General features: G+C 32.7%; 1 protein-coding gene across 1 annotated transcript in view; it reads left to right on the top strand.

Annotated features, from left to right (window-relative positions):
• Positions 1-14,856, top strand: part of LOC129222374 (dynein axonemal intermediate chain 7 homolog) — a 74,638-nt gene that overhangs the window by 20,790 nt on the left and 38,992 nt on the right. Inside the window, exons 5-8 of the mRNA XM_054856870.1 lie at positions 124-424; positions 2,035-2,105; positions 2,235-2,349; positions 6,964-7,095. Coding sequence (XP_054712845.1) covers positions 124-424; positions 2,035-2,105; positions 2,235-2,349; positions 6,964-7,095 — 619 coding nt within the window. The remainder of the gene's footprint in view (positions 1-123; positions 425-2,034; positions 2,106-2,234; positions 2,350-6,963; positions 7,096-14,856) is intronic.

Below are 14,856 nucleotides of genomic sequence, written 5' to 3'. Positions count from 1 at the left end.
CATTAAATAAATAATCCTTGAAATTTCATTTGTTAATTTGTATAGTTTTGGTTCATTGTTAATTTTTTTTTAAAAGAATTGTTTTGACCAGTTATTAAACATTACTCTACTATGTCGTTTTAGGCCGGGAATGAGTACATCAATGATGAATCTTTTAACATAGAATACTGCATAACCGACAAGCCTGAAAAAGATATTAGCATTCCACCAATCACCATGTGTCTTTGGGGGAACCTTTCAAAAAACTTGAGGCATAAAGGAATGGACTTACCAGAGATTGGGCTGAGTTTTGAGTTACCCCCGGATCTGATTCGTATCAATTGTGCTGTACGCATTCTGCATTCTCTGTTTGATTTTGCAACTCCTTCTTTTTGTGCCACTTCTTTGCCCAAGTTCTTCAGTTTGGGAAACATACCTACTCAAGGTAGCATTTATTTTTCTTCGGAGTAATCAATTTGTATCCTTAGGAGTTACAGGCATAAATAGCTTTATTTCTTCTTCCCAAAGTTAATAAAATCATGTCTAATAGGGAAGGTTTGAACAGGTAAAAGTTATCAAGGAAAAGAAAAAGAAGAAAGGGAAAAAAAAAGTTGCAATTTTTGGCTTCTATTTTTTGTGTTTGTTATAACATGTTTTTAGAAAAATCTTTTGTATATAATAGAGAGAAATCTCATCTAGTGGCCTGTACTACTGTGCTATTTCTTTCAATTTCAAAGTAAAAAAAAAAGACCATACCTTTTTCGTATCAGTGGTTTGTTCAAATTTTGTAATCAGATCAATTTGATAATGCAGACAGCTCATTTTTTAAGCCACAATAAGGTTTTTTTTTTTTTTTTTTTGAATTATTTTGATTTTGTTGAACAAACTCAAAAAAAAAAAAAAAAAAGAAAATAATAATAATAATAATAATAATAAATGTATAGGGAAGATCTCTCTGAGGAGATTTTGCAATTCAAAACTATATTGATCAACGCTAACTGTGTTCATTAAAGAGAACCACTGAGAGTTGTTAGAAAAGAACTAATGTAACATCAAAAATAACAAATTTTAGCAGGTTAAAATACATGTAGCATTTCTAACAATTAAGGATTAATCGATTTTTTGATTTAAAATCTTATATGTGTATATATATATATATATATATATATATATATATATATATATATATATATATATATATATATATTCAATTTCTAATGGATAATTTTATTTTTTCATCATTTGTGTTGCTGAAAAATTGTATTTTTTTTTCTTTAGTTTCAATGATAATACACATTAAAACTACAAACACTATCATTTAGATACAATCATTTATCATAAAATCCCTATATCCCTATCGTTCACATCATATCACTGTTAGCCTTATTCAATAAAATTTCTAATGCTGTTTTTTATAATTTTGTTTTCTCTTAAACAGCTGAATCTAATGAAGTTTGATCTACAGTTTTGACTATGATACTAAATTGTTTAAAATAAAAAGTAACTCATTTTTGTGAACATTTAACATTTGTAATGTTTCAAACAAATACCAAGTGGCAAGTTATCGCATCGAGACTGCAGTTTCATCCGTGTTCTGAATTTTCAACCTGGAACAGCCATAGCAGAAAAAGAGGTTTTAAATTTTGCATGGAAGCTGAGATTACCCTCATATTGGTAGCTAAATTTCAATCCAGTGCAGCAGTGTGAAGATAATCTTAGCTTCTGTGAGAAATTTGCCACTTCCAGCATGTAAGAAATGATGTGTATTGAGCAAAAATCAGGTGTTAAGACCCAAAAAAATAAAAATGAAGACATTTTTATGAGAAATGCACATAGTCTGTTTTATTCAAAAGTTAATGATTATATTTATCTCAAAATGACAACATGTACTGCAATATTTATTTATTCTAACACCATACAGAACATTATTTATATGAATTTTATAATGACAATAAACAAAATGAATGTTGCATAGTATAATTTTTTTCCCTTTGATTGTGTAAAAGTGTTTATTGTATTTTAAGAAACATTAAATCTGCTTTCTTTTCCTTCTAGAAACTTATTTTGAAACTTTGCTGAAGGATATATATTCTGAGAATTATAGCCAGCATAAAGACATTCATAAGGTATCCCATTTAGTTTAAAAGTTATGGTTTTTATATAGTATTTTAATTTTTAGTATTTTTGCTTTTAAAATTGTTATACATGCATACTGTTTAGTGTATCTTTTTTTTTTTTCATTTTTTTAAACGTAGGAAGAAACAGTACTTGGGAAAAGTGCACCTGCTGCTGGCAAATTAGCTGCTGCTGTAGAAAATGCATTGACTGCAAAAGTAGATTCAGAAAAAACATCTCCGGCTATGGTTTTTAGTAAGAACAGTTTTCTGTATTCTTTGAATGAAGTATGTGTTATTGTTGGGAGTATGGGGGAATGTATGGAAATTAAACTTGTAGGTGCAACTATCTCGAAACGTCACAATGTGAATCTAGATATTGACACCAATAAAAATAATTATAACTTTTACAAAAACTTGTATTTATCCTAAAATTATTTCATTTATAAGAAGAGTGATTTTGTTATTTTCAACTACAGTAGAACCTCGATTTAATGATTGTCAAGGGACTGGAAAAAGTTATCAATAAACCAAGGATATTGTTAAATCAAGGAGCATAGACATTCAATGCAGTCAAATCCAGTCGAGTGAAATGTATGGTCAAATTGGGTAAATCATTACATTGGATATTGTTAAATCAAAGTTATACTGTATTATACAGGATTTGTATAAAAAGTAATGAGACTGAACTGTGTTTTAAGAATTTATTGAAGATATTAATACTCGTACTTAAAATTCTTCAAAATGAGACCCTTGGCCTAGCACACACTCAACCCAGTGAGTCTTCTAAGCTTTGAAGGCTGCTTTGTAGTCTGCTTCCAGAATGTCCTTTCAAAGTCTTGTACTAGCGTGTTCAAGGCATCCAGAGTTCCATAGTGATGCTCTTTTAGTGTTGTTTTCATCTTCTGGAATCGATAGCAGTCTGCTGGGGCTAAATAGTAACTGTATATGGGCTGGGGAAGCACAGAGATACCGGAATTGAACAGGAAGTCTTGGAGGATGAAGCAGATGTCTCCAGCATTTCCCAAGTTTTCAGCGATGATGTTGTGAACTGTCTTTTTATCAAGTCCAACTTCATCTGCAATCATTTTCACACTTAACTGGCGGTCCAAATTTAGCACAACATGCAAACGTTCCACATTTGTGTACGCTCTGCTGATTGACAGATACCCTGTTTCAGATTCATCCTTGAAGCTCTCCCGGCCATCTTTGAAACACTTGTGCCACCAAAACACATGCACCTTAATAGACAATTATCTCCAAATGCTTGCTTACACATCTCTTAAGTTTCTGAGGCGGATTTATCAAGTTCCACACAGAACTTAATCGTGTAACGCTGCTCAAATGTTCTCTGAATTTAGAAGCTGGAACCGACATTCGTAACACAGATACACTATAACAACAATGTTACCAGAACAAAGACTCCCAGGCAACTGTGAATCGGAGTGAGTCCCACCAGTAACAACCACCACCGACCTAACGAGTTTGTGTGCACTTGAAAGTTACAGTTGCATCAGGGAACTAGTATGTTGTGGCCATCACGAAACTTTCTTCTATATTTTTCCTTTTCTGATCCCTCCCCATGCTTGACGAGGAAGCAATATTCCTAACAAAAACAAAATTACACATGCAAAAACTTGACAACCATCCCAATGTCTGAATTATTGTAAAAGCAAAGCAAAGAGCGAAAATTGAAAGTTATTTTAAAAGCCTTGCTTGAATTAAATACAAATATTTTATTTGTTAACAAACATAAGATGGCAACAGTTAAAAATTTTAAATCATTGAAATAATATTTCCGATCATTTCATACAATTACTAGTATGTTGTGGCCATCACAAAACTTTCTTCTATATTTTTCTTTTTTTTTCTGATCCCTCCCCATGCTTGACGAGGAAGCAATATTCCCAACAAAAACAAAATTACACATGCAAAAACTTGACGACCATCCCAATGTCTGAATTATTGCAAAAGCAAAGCAAAGAGCGAAAATTGAAAGTTATTTTAAAAGCCTTGCTTGAATTAATTACAAATATTTTATTTGTTAACAAACATAAGATGGCAACAGTTAAAAATTTTAAATCATTGAGATAATATTTCCTATCATTTCCATAAAATTAAAATCACGAGAAATACGCAGACGACAATCCATTACGATTTATCTTTCTTATTGTTGCATTAATAAAAATATTTTTATTCGCCAAAAAAAAAAAAAAAAAAAAAAAATCAACACCTCTTGGAGCGATCGGCGTCAAAATTGAACCAAAGCCTGTTTACAAATGGATTCACATATATTCCAAATTTCAACCAGAACGTAGCATTACTTCTTGAGATAGGGCACTCAAAATGGAAAAAAAGAACGGGTGATTGCGCTACCCCCTTTTTAGCTGTTGACACAAAAATAAAATCAGTTCTTATACCCACTAAGGGCTACTTGCCGATAAATTTTTCTTTCATTCCGTTCATTATTTCTTGAGATACAGCAGTCACAATTGACGACAAAAAACGTTCTATAGCTCAACCCCCGTTTGAGTTATTGACACCAAAATTGAATCAGCACCTGTTCCTGTTAATACCAACATATGGACCAAATTTTGTTTGATTCCGCCAGTTACTTCCTGAGGAATAGCAAGCACGCGTAACTCGAAAAACGTCCCATTGCTCCACCCCCCTTGAAGGAATTCGCGCCAAAAACTAATGGGCACAAGTTCACATAGGGGCACATATGTGTACTAAATTTCGTTCGATTTCATGCGGTAGTTTTTGTTGTAGAGCGGCCACAAAAAACTGGTCACACACAGACGTGACACACATACATACACACACACACACATACATACATACACACACACACACATACAAACACACACACACACAGACAGACAGACATTTTCCAAAAGTGGTCGAAATGGACTCACCACACCTCAAAACGTTCGAATCCGTCAAAATTCGAAATTCGAAATTTTGCACGAATCCAATACTTTCTTCTATATATTAGATATAGAAGAAAGTAAAAATGAGTTTCATTACTTCCCAGTAAGCAAAATTTCTTGCCTCCGTATTGCATAAAGGTTGACATGTAAGAAAAATCATCTTGTAATAATGCTGCCTCAGTATTGTGATATTACTCCATTTATGCTGTCAGCAGGCTGCCACAATTTTGACTGACAAAGTGTATTTAGCATAATATCAGGAAAATATCAAGGTAGGCTGCTTTTGTAATCCTGCATAGGTATTGATGTCACAGGATAATATCAAGATGTTGTCATGAGAGCATTAAATCAAGGTCTAGGCAAGATGATCTTGCTTTTGTAATCTTGCATATGTATTGACTTTTTTTGCACGTCAGAACCGCTGCGGACCTCCACCAGAGTTTCCTCTGGCTTCGTCCGCATATGTATTGACAGGAAAATGTCGGGATACATTGACATGACAGTATGATATCAGTACGTTTGCAAGATGTTTTATCTATTTATTTATTTGTATTATTTTCACTTCAAAATCGAGAATTAAATTTCATTCTTTAATTATTTCTGTTATTCTTCAAGACTGATTAGTTTTCTAGCTTAAGAATATTTTCTTAAAGCTGACATCTGATCGGAAATTCATACAAAGATATTAATAGTACTCGCAATTAAATTTAAAAAATGAAAGTTTCTTCTTTTTGGGTAATACTTGACTTATTTTTTTAAATTCTTGCTTCTAATTGTATTATAAAGACATAAAATACCTAGTTAGGAATTATTGTGGAAGTTTTTATAGCACATTAAAAAGTAAATATAGCAATAAATAAATAAATACAATAAAGTACATTTCCGAAATGATGTCAGCATTGAAAATATCCCAGGCTCAAAACATATGAATTAATCTTAAAGAATAACAAACATAATCATTGAATAAAATTAAACTTACTCGTGAGATTGAAGTTATAATACGAAATTCTGGGCTGCATGTCCTTTGTTTCAAAGTCTAGGGACGAAAAACCTTTTTTTCGGCTATTCCTATCCTTGATCGCACATCGTCTGTGATATGACTTGTCTAGTACTATATAAATAAACTGATGCAGTTATCAGTCATTCATAAGTTTTTCCTGAAACAATACTATTCCACACTAAAAACTAAGCAACCAACTTAGCGAAGCCTAAAGAATGCAACGCCACGTGCAGCGTGGAGCTCCTGGATCGACTGTATCGAAGGTTGAAGGAGGAAGATAACATGCCAGCAATGCAAGGGACGCTGGGTATAAAGAACTGTGTGCATACGCAAGTATCAAAGAAGATCCACCTGTTCTATTGTGTATTAATTACCGTGACGGCGACAGCATGAAATCAATACCATCTTGACGGTGACAGCATGACATCAATACCATCTTGACGGCGTCAACATGTATGCAATGCTGGTATTGTAAGGTAATATCAATATCAGTATTTTAAGATGAATGCAATGTTGCATACGTGTTGTTATTGCAATATTGCTTTTTACTCTTTATGCAACCTTTATGCAGTATAAAACACGTCAATATTGATGCCGTCAGTATAATATCAAGATCTGTCAAGGTTGATACCAGAAATTTTGCTAGTAGGGTTTTTATACAGACCCTGTATTATAACCCTACTAGCAAAACCTTCTTCAAAGCCCCCTTTATAACTTTATAATTTTACCCTACTAGCACTTCAAAAAATCATCTTTTAACATTTTTTTTCTTCTTAAGTTACATTGTTAATGCTTGTGAAAACTAGTTTAAGATTTAATTGCATTTCTTTTTTCTGGTAAACAAAGGAAATATTGATAGAACCTATTGAACATTTTTTATGTTGTAGAATTAAACACACATTTATCTTATTTATGTATTATTGTTATTTTAATACAGCTCCACCTGAAGAGCCTGAAATAACAATTGTTGATCATTGTGAATATTTTGTTGTTGGAGGTTTTTACCATTTTGATCTACTTCAGCTACCTACTCCAACTGTGAAAGTTGACTGTTGGATTTTCACATATTGTAAGAAATTTTCTGAAATATTGTATATTTATTTCCTTAATTTCAAATGTACTTTTATTTGTGGATCATATGGTATTTTAAAGATCTCAAATTTAAGTTACGTAAAAAAAATTATTAGAACTGTTTTTCATCTAAATTGTTTATGACAAATGCAAAAGCTATTTAGCTACAAAAAGTTGTTACAAAAGTTATGCCTATTCAGTGGCCTTTTTTTCTTTTATAAAGTATGGGCACTAGCTTAAAGAATTTAAAAAAAATAAATAAATAAATAAAAAAGCTCTGGCAATGGGGTGGCACTTTACAGCTTTTTATCTTTTCTTTACAAGATGGTGCTGCACCCCGTTTGCGAACTTCTTAGTGGTGTGCTAAATTGAATTGAGCTGCCAATGTTAGGACTCGACCGATGCATCGGCGCCGATGGTTCAACAATTTAGCCATCGGCATCGGCGGCCGATGCTAACTTGCAGGAAACATTGACCCATCGACCTTAAAAAACATCGAAAAGCCGATGGAATTGGCCGATGTTTTTGAAAAAAAAAAGGACCTTTGTTGTTTTACTTTTTAATACAAAGTAACAGGAGTTATTGTTTTCATATAAAATTGTTTACTTAAATTTCAGTATAAATTTCTATTTTAGTCACCCCTGAAAGAGTTTTTTATACAGCATTCAGGTACCAAATAAGTTAATTGTTGCGTTGTTTCTTGCGGCTGGATGTACGTGTCTCTCATAATTCATAACTCAAAAATGGTAAACTGTAGAAGGCTAAATTTTCGCATGTGGGGTGTGCGTACGTTCCAGTTGTGAACTTCACTTTTTGTTTTCGATCGGGTGTTCTAAAAAGCCTATTTACTCATTTTTTGTGGCTATTAATTACTTATTTCAATGCTAAACTAATACAGCGTCTCAGACTGACGATCATTCGATGATATATTGCCGAATCGGAGACCATGGAAACAAATATGAGGTGGCGAAACCGGTTTTCTTTCATTTTTAACCGACTTCAAAAAGGAGGCGGTTATCAGTTCATACGGTATGTATGTTTTTTTTTTTTTTTTTGTCCACTCACAGCGTCTCACCTAGTGAACCGATTTTGATGATTATTTTTTTAATGGATAGGGGATGGCTCAACTTAGGTCCCATTACTTTGTTTGACCATATTTGTCCTTTAGAAAAAAGTTATGGGCAAAAAACAATAAATTTCATATAATTTCCCTATTAGATTTAAATATGAAACCCATTGTTATGAAAGTTTGGTGCCATACAGCAGTAACATTAATAGTAATTGTAATGATAATTTTGAATGAAGGCTTCTCTGAAGCATCAAATTTCTTCAAGGAATATTTCGATAATGGGGAATCTGGCGCTGTCGTCTCATTTTTGGCGCAAATAATTTTATTTTAGTAACCCTGCTAATTTATAGTAACCCTATGTGAAATATCAAAATCTTCCTTTCTTCAGTGCTTTTGCTCCATAGTAGGGGTAAACCTAACCTGGAAGCGAGGTGATGCAGTGATTAGGGTCTGCTTAGCCTTCACAATGCTACCATTAGGTTTGCCTCAACTACTCTGTAGTATTTTTATCATTATCATCTATGCCGATAACAGATGATCGGGGCTAAGTAAGAAAATACAGGATTGCATCATGAGCAACTTTGATGATGCTGTGAAATGTAAATTAGTTAGGAAAAACGCAATACTTAAATGGTTATAATTAAATTAACTACACATGATTTCCAGAGAGGAACAAAGATAAGATTTTAGTGTCAATCGCTTAAAGTTTAAGGCATGTCAAATTTTTTTTTTTTTTTAGTATGGAGCATTTTTAAGAAAAAAATGAAGTTTCGTGATGTTAACTTCTTACTATTTCTGAAATACCTACATTTACACTAAAAAGAATGAAATAAAAAAATTTTGAAAAAAAAAAAAAAAAATAGAACCGACTTCAAAATTGCTCTAAAAAGTGAAAAATAAATTTATTCTTTAAACACCATCGATAATGCTTTTAAACTTAATTTTTGAAGTTGGCGCAAAAACGATTGATAAAATCATTCACAGCCATAACTCAAATACAACTATAAATTTAACCAGGCCCAGTTTCTTCACTATCACATACATTATGCTTTGATGACAGCATATTTGAGTAACGATATAAATGTTTCGTACGTAACTTTGGATGCTTTTCTGAAAAAAAAATATGAACGAAGCATGGTTACACTGGATTTTACGTTTTGTTTTTGCGCCAACTTCAAAAAATATGTTTAAAAGCATTATCGATGGTGTTTAAAGAATAAAATTATTTTTCACTTTTTAGAGCAATTTTGAAGTCTGTTCTTTTTTTTTTTTTCAAAATTTTTTTATTAGATTCCAGTTGAAACGACGGTAATTTTTAATTTTTCGATACAGTCGACTCCTGCTACAACGCGATTCGACTTACGCGAAATGGCTACAACGCAAATTTTTTCATGAGTAACAAATTTTAGAGTTAACGCGAATTTTTTGTCGACAACACGAATTTTTTGGAAGGAAGTATCAGCTTTATATTAGCAACTAAATATTGATTTTGTGAATGTTATTACATTCCTTTAAGCATCACTGACAGCGAAAGTTCCCATATCAAACGAGTCTACGTGTCGCGTTAGTGTATCCAATAACCATTCAGCATCTTTTATTTATTTATTTTTTTCATTTTACATATTAAAGTTGATGAAATATAATGGTATCTTCATCTAAAGTTCGTGAAGATGGAAAGAAAAAGAAAGTTTCTGATTAAAAAAAAGCTAAGATTCTCGATATGCTTGAACAACTACAAAACGTCGATGGTAACGCGACAATAAGTATGAGTGAATCTTCCATATGTATACAATTAAAATTCAAAACAAAAAGATATCGGTAAAAGTTCAGAACTTAGTTTCAATATCGAAGCTTGCAGAGCAGTTTAGCAAAGTAAATGTTATGAAAATGGAAGCTGATCTTGTACTGTGGATTAGAGAAATGAGGAAGAGGACCTGTGTTGCTACAAATTGAAACGTTATAAAAGAAAAGGCAAAACAACCGTATTTAAAAATGTATTAGATCTGAACAACGATCTGATAATGAAGCATAAATCATCATTATCTTTATTTTTTAACTCATATTGTTACTGTATCTATTGTTAGAGTACTATTATAGTACAACATTTTATTATTACTAAATACTGTGCGTACTATGTTTTATTCTATGTCTTTCCCTCCCATTGATCATTCATTTTGTGCATCTTACGTATTTCAAGTTGAATAACAGTTTTTTATTTTTTAAATACAGTATAAGTTCAGTTCTTTACGTAAGAAACTGTACCGTACAGTTGAGGAATGCTACAAAGCAGTTTTAGGAGTGTTTATAAATGTCTAAAAGAATTTGATCTGCTTCTTAAAAAATTGTATACATATATTTTTTCACAACGCGAAATTTCGACTTACGCGAGGAGTCTTGGAACACATCCCTCGCGTAAGTCGGGACTCGACTGTATTTGTAATATGAATCACAGTAATGCAGTCTTTTCTGTATTGCTTCAGCGGAGCTACAAGTTTGAGGCCCGTCGAAATACATTTTGGGGCCCTATTTCTCTAGCACAGAAGTTGTAAAACATTTATCATAAGCATTTTTGTAACTCCTACGGTTCCCGTATGGTTATGGGGCCTCTCGCGCAATTGCAGCATTTGCTATATTTTAAATCCGCCACTGCACGTCAAAACAAACTAGGGTGCAAGTTTTAAAAGGGTTTTCCTGGCTCAATGTTTATGATTATTTTGAACTCTATTTTTTATGATTATTTTTTGTATTTCCGAGAACACTTGCATGCCCCTCCTCCAAATTGATCAGTTTCTGAAATTAAACTCTAGTTGTACTTCTGAGTTGTTCAAAATTCATAAAATTAGAGATTTTTTTTTCAAGCTTTATCTATTGTTGTCAGAAATTGATTAAAAACGTTTTGAATGGAAACAATTCTTTAACCAAAGGGACTTTTGAATTTTTTCTTCGAAAGTGCTGAAGTGGATTCAGAAACTCTTCCGAGGCGTTGGTGGTAGCGGTTCTCTACTAAAAAAATGTGGCCGAAGTTTAAAGTTGTGAGTCACTCCAAAATCAGACGGCGACCCCCCTAACCCACCCTCGTCGTTTCAAGCACTTCTTAAATATTTAGCGATTATTTATTTTGGTCAAGAAATATCATCTTGCGTATTTCTTATACTTGTTTCACCTATATTTCGTAATGCGCCATCTTTTTTGCATCATTAATAGCGATCGATTTTTTTTCTGTTGTGAGTAACTTATATATATATATATATATATATATATATATATATATATATATATATATATATATATATATATATATATATATATATATATATATATATATATATAATAAATGAGTAAGTTATTTTCGTTTTCATCATATTTTTAATAATATGTTATAGAAAAGTTTCTTAGGATTTTCTATTATGCAATTTTTTTAAATTTCAGAAAATTATTGTTAAATTTCAAAATTTAATTTGAATTTGTTTGTAGTGCTTCATAAAAGATTAAACAATCAAATTGTTCAATATTACGTGTGAAAACATCAGATCAAGTAGTATATGTATTCAGTTATTAACTTGATGCAAATATTGAGTTTGTTTATTGTGGCTGCGTTTTAAGAACCTCGCTCTTTTCGTGGCTATTTCTTTTTTTTCACAAAATTTATGTCACGGTTATAGCTTTTATGAAAAATGCAAACTTTTCCTTTCATAAATTTTAAATAAGTATAAAAATATTCCTATTATGATTTAATATTGTAATTTATCTGTTCCCTTTTTTGTTTAATTTGATGACTAAAAAATGTCTACGTGCAATCTTTCCACTTTAATTGCGTAATTTGTTGACGGTTTCATAGTTTTATTCTTAATTTTTTTTTGAGTGAATAAACAACATAATTTAATGTTTTTTAACGATGTTTAGTGTACCTAAATCCATACATTGTTACAATGTTACCTTAATCTTTGTTATTTGTTCAATTTAAAAAAAGAAACAATTGGTTATTAACACCGCCTGTCTCTAAATAATAACAGTCTCTTTGTTTTTCTTCCTTTATTTTTATTTTATTTATTTACTTATTTTATTATTTTTATTTTTTGCTGTTGTTCTTTCTCTTTCATCATACAGCAGTCAAAAAAGGAGAAGCATAACTACACCCTATACAGATTGTACATAGTACGATCCAAAAGTTCGGGAGACAAGCTGTATAAAACCTTACCCAAAATAGTTCACATTACCTAAGCACATCCACTTTCAAAAGGGCACCTTGAGAGACTATATACTTCTGCCAGTTTTCATATAACTCTTGGAAACACTCCTGGAAGCCATTTTTCGCTACCTTCTGTGATGCAGCTTTATCTTCTCCTGACGGAAGACAGCGGCGTCCATGCAAATGTCTTTTTTGCTGGGAACAGGTAAAAGTCACACGGAGCTAAGTCTGATGAAACGTTATGTTATTTCTTTGTCACATCAACGTTGGCAGAAGTGCATAGTCGTTCAAGGTGAGTATTTTGTAGATAGATGTACTTCAGTAATGTGAACTATTCAGGGTAAGGTTTTAAACAACTTGTCCTCGAACTTTTAGATGATACTACGTACGTATGAGTTTTCAACTTACTATTTCATAACGTTTTTGAGTGACGCAAGTTTACGCGCATGAAGCCATCACAAGAGACTTTGCGATAATTAACTAAGGAGGCGTTCAAAATAGATCGTTCGGTCATCTATATGTTCTTAGGTACATATGCATGTACAGATGTGCCAAAAAAACTTGTGAAGTTTAAATTGGGTGATCGTAAAATAAAAATTTAGGTCGAAATCTGATTTTTTCCTTTTTTTTTTGTGATTACAATTCCTTATTCGTAGAAAGGAAGTAAAGTGAAATGAATCAATGATCCTTTAAATCCCTGACAATCTTATCAATTTATTTCTGTTAGTTTTTTTTTGCCATCGGTCAACGGCATCGGCAATTGGCCATTTGGAGGAAAACAATCGGCCATCAGTCATCTTTGAACAATTCGCCAACAATCGGCATCGGCCTATCGGCCAAAAAATGCCATCGCTCGAGCCCTAGCCAATGTGAAGATAGTCTCAGCTTTTGTGAGAGTACGTTTAACACGTACGTAAAACACGTTTAGAGATAACATCATTGATTTTTTTTTCTAAATCATGCTGTACAGCAGCACCTACCAAGGATAACTGTAACTAGAACTGTAACTGTAACTAGGTAGCTTTGTTTACATCTAGCAGCAGCTAGCATGGCTGGAACGAAATGTTATACATAATAAATGTAGTCGAGATTAATCGTTGAAAATTTCACTCATTTCTATTTAATATGGTGTCAGAAGCAAAGTAAATCGTCCAAATAATCAGTATTTGCAATTAGTGGATTCATCATGGCGTCTAACCTTCCAGTTCTTCATATTTTCGTAGCTGGTGCTAACCCTTTGGAATCCTGGAAGTTTTGGAAGCAAGATTTTCCGAATTACTTGGAATCTTCAGGATTTACAACAGTTGCTGAAAAAAGGAAAACAGCTCTTTTCTGACATGTTTGCAGAGATGAACTTAAAAAGCAGTATAGAACATTTTCAATCCAGCCACTTGTGAATGCAACAGAAGTAAGCTTGCAGCAAATTTTAGAAGAATTTGATAAACAGTATCAAGATTATCAAAACGAGATTTACGCATCATTCGTTTTTCTGGAAATCAAGTAAAAGCAAGGCGCAACCTTCCAAGATTTTTATTACGGCTTGAAAATTGCTGTAGAGGACTGTAACTATGAAGCCAGCGCTGAGGGAATGTTATGCGATAAAATAATGCATGGATTACAGGACAAGCCTCTACAGGAACGACTTTTGAGGGAGACAAGTCGAAAAATAAAAACATTGCAGGAAATCCTGAGCAAGTGCCGAGCTGCAGAGCAGTCCAAGTGTCAAGCAGTTGCCGTGAATGAATCAACGGAAATTATTTTGTCTCCAAATCCCCCAAAACATTCCACGAGCCACCAGCAGTCAGAAAAAAAAGGGGACAGTTGTAGAAACTGTGGATATACCCATGAGCTATGCAAATGTCCAACTTATGGAACTACATGCAATTGTTGTGTTAAGAAAAATCATTGGGCAAAACTATGTCGGTCCAAAAGCTATAAACCTAAATCAAAACATTTGAATTCAAATGAAATGTACCTTGGCGAATTAAAATTAAACAGTATGAGTGGAACAGAAGAAAAAGACTGGGCTCAAGAATTGCAAATAAATGGATCTTTAATTAATTTTAAACTCGATACTGGAGCTCAAGTAAACGTCATTCCCAAAAGATTGTTTGAAACATTTACTCCTCAACCTGAATTATATCCTAGTGACTAACCTGTCCTCGACTATAACTGCAATCCTGTACCTATTTTGGGCACCTGCAAACTTCTGTGTGAAACTCCCAAAACAAAAAAACAGTTTAAATTTGTGATGACAAGCTTAAATTCAAGCCCTATTCTAGGACTAAATGCCTGTACAAAGTAAGGTCTTATCAAACGAGTATATCAACTGCAAGGGATGACAATTCAACCACCACTACCCAAGCCTAATAAGTGTTCTGATGATAACGTTTAACAGTTGTTAGAAGAATTTCATGATGTTTTTACTGGAATGGGAAAATTAAACAGAGTTGTAAAAACCAACTTGAACCCAAATAGTGTACCGCATGTCACAATTATAT

The sequence above is a fragment of the Uloborus diversus genome, chromosome 5 (assembly GCF_026930045.1).
Source record: "Uloborus diversus isolate 005 chromosome 5, Udiv.v.3.1, whole genome shotgun sequence".
Lineage (NCBI taxonomy): Eukaryota > Metazoa > Arthropoda > Arachnida > Araneae > Uloboridae > Uloborus > Uloborus diversus.
The sequence above is the reverse complement of the archived record's forward strand: the minus strand, read 5'-3'. Positions and strand labels throughout refer to the sequence as shown.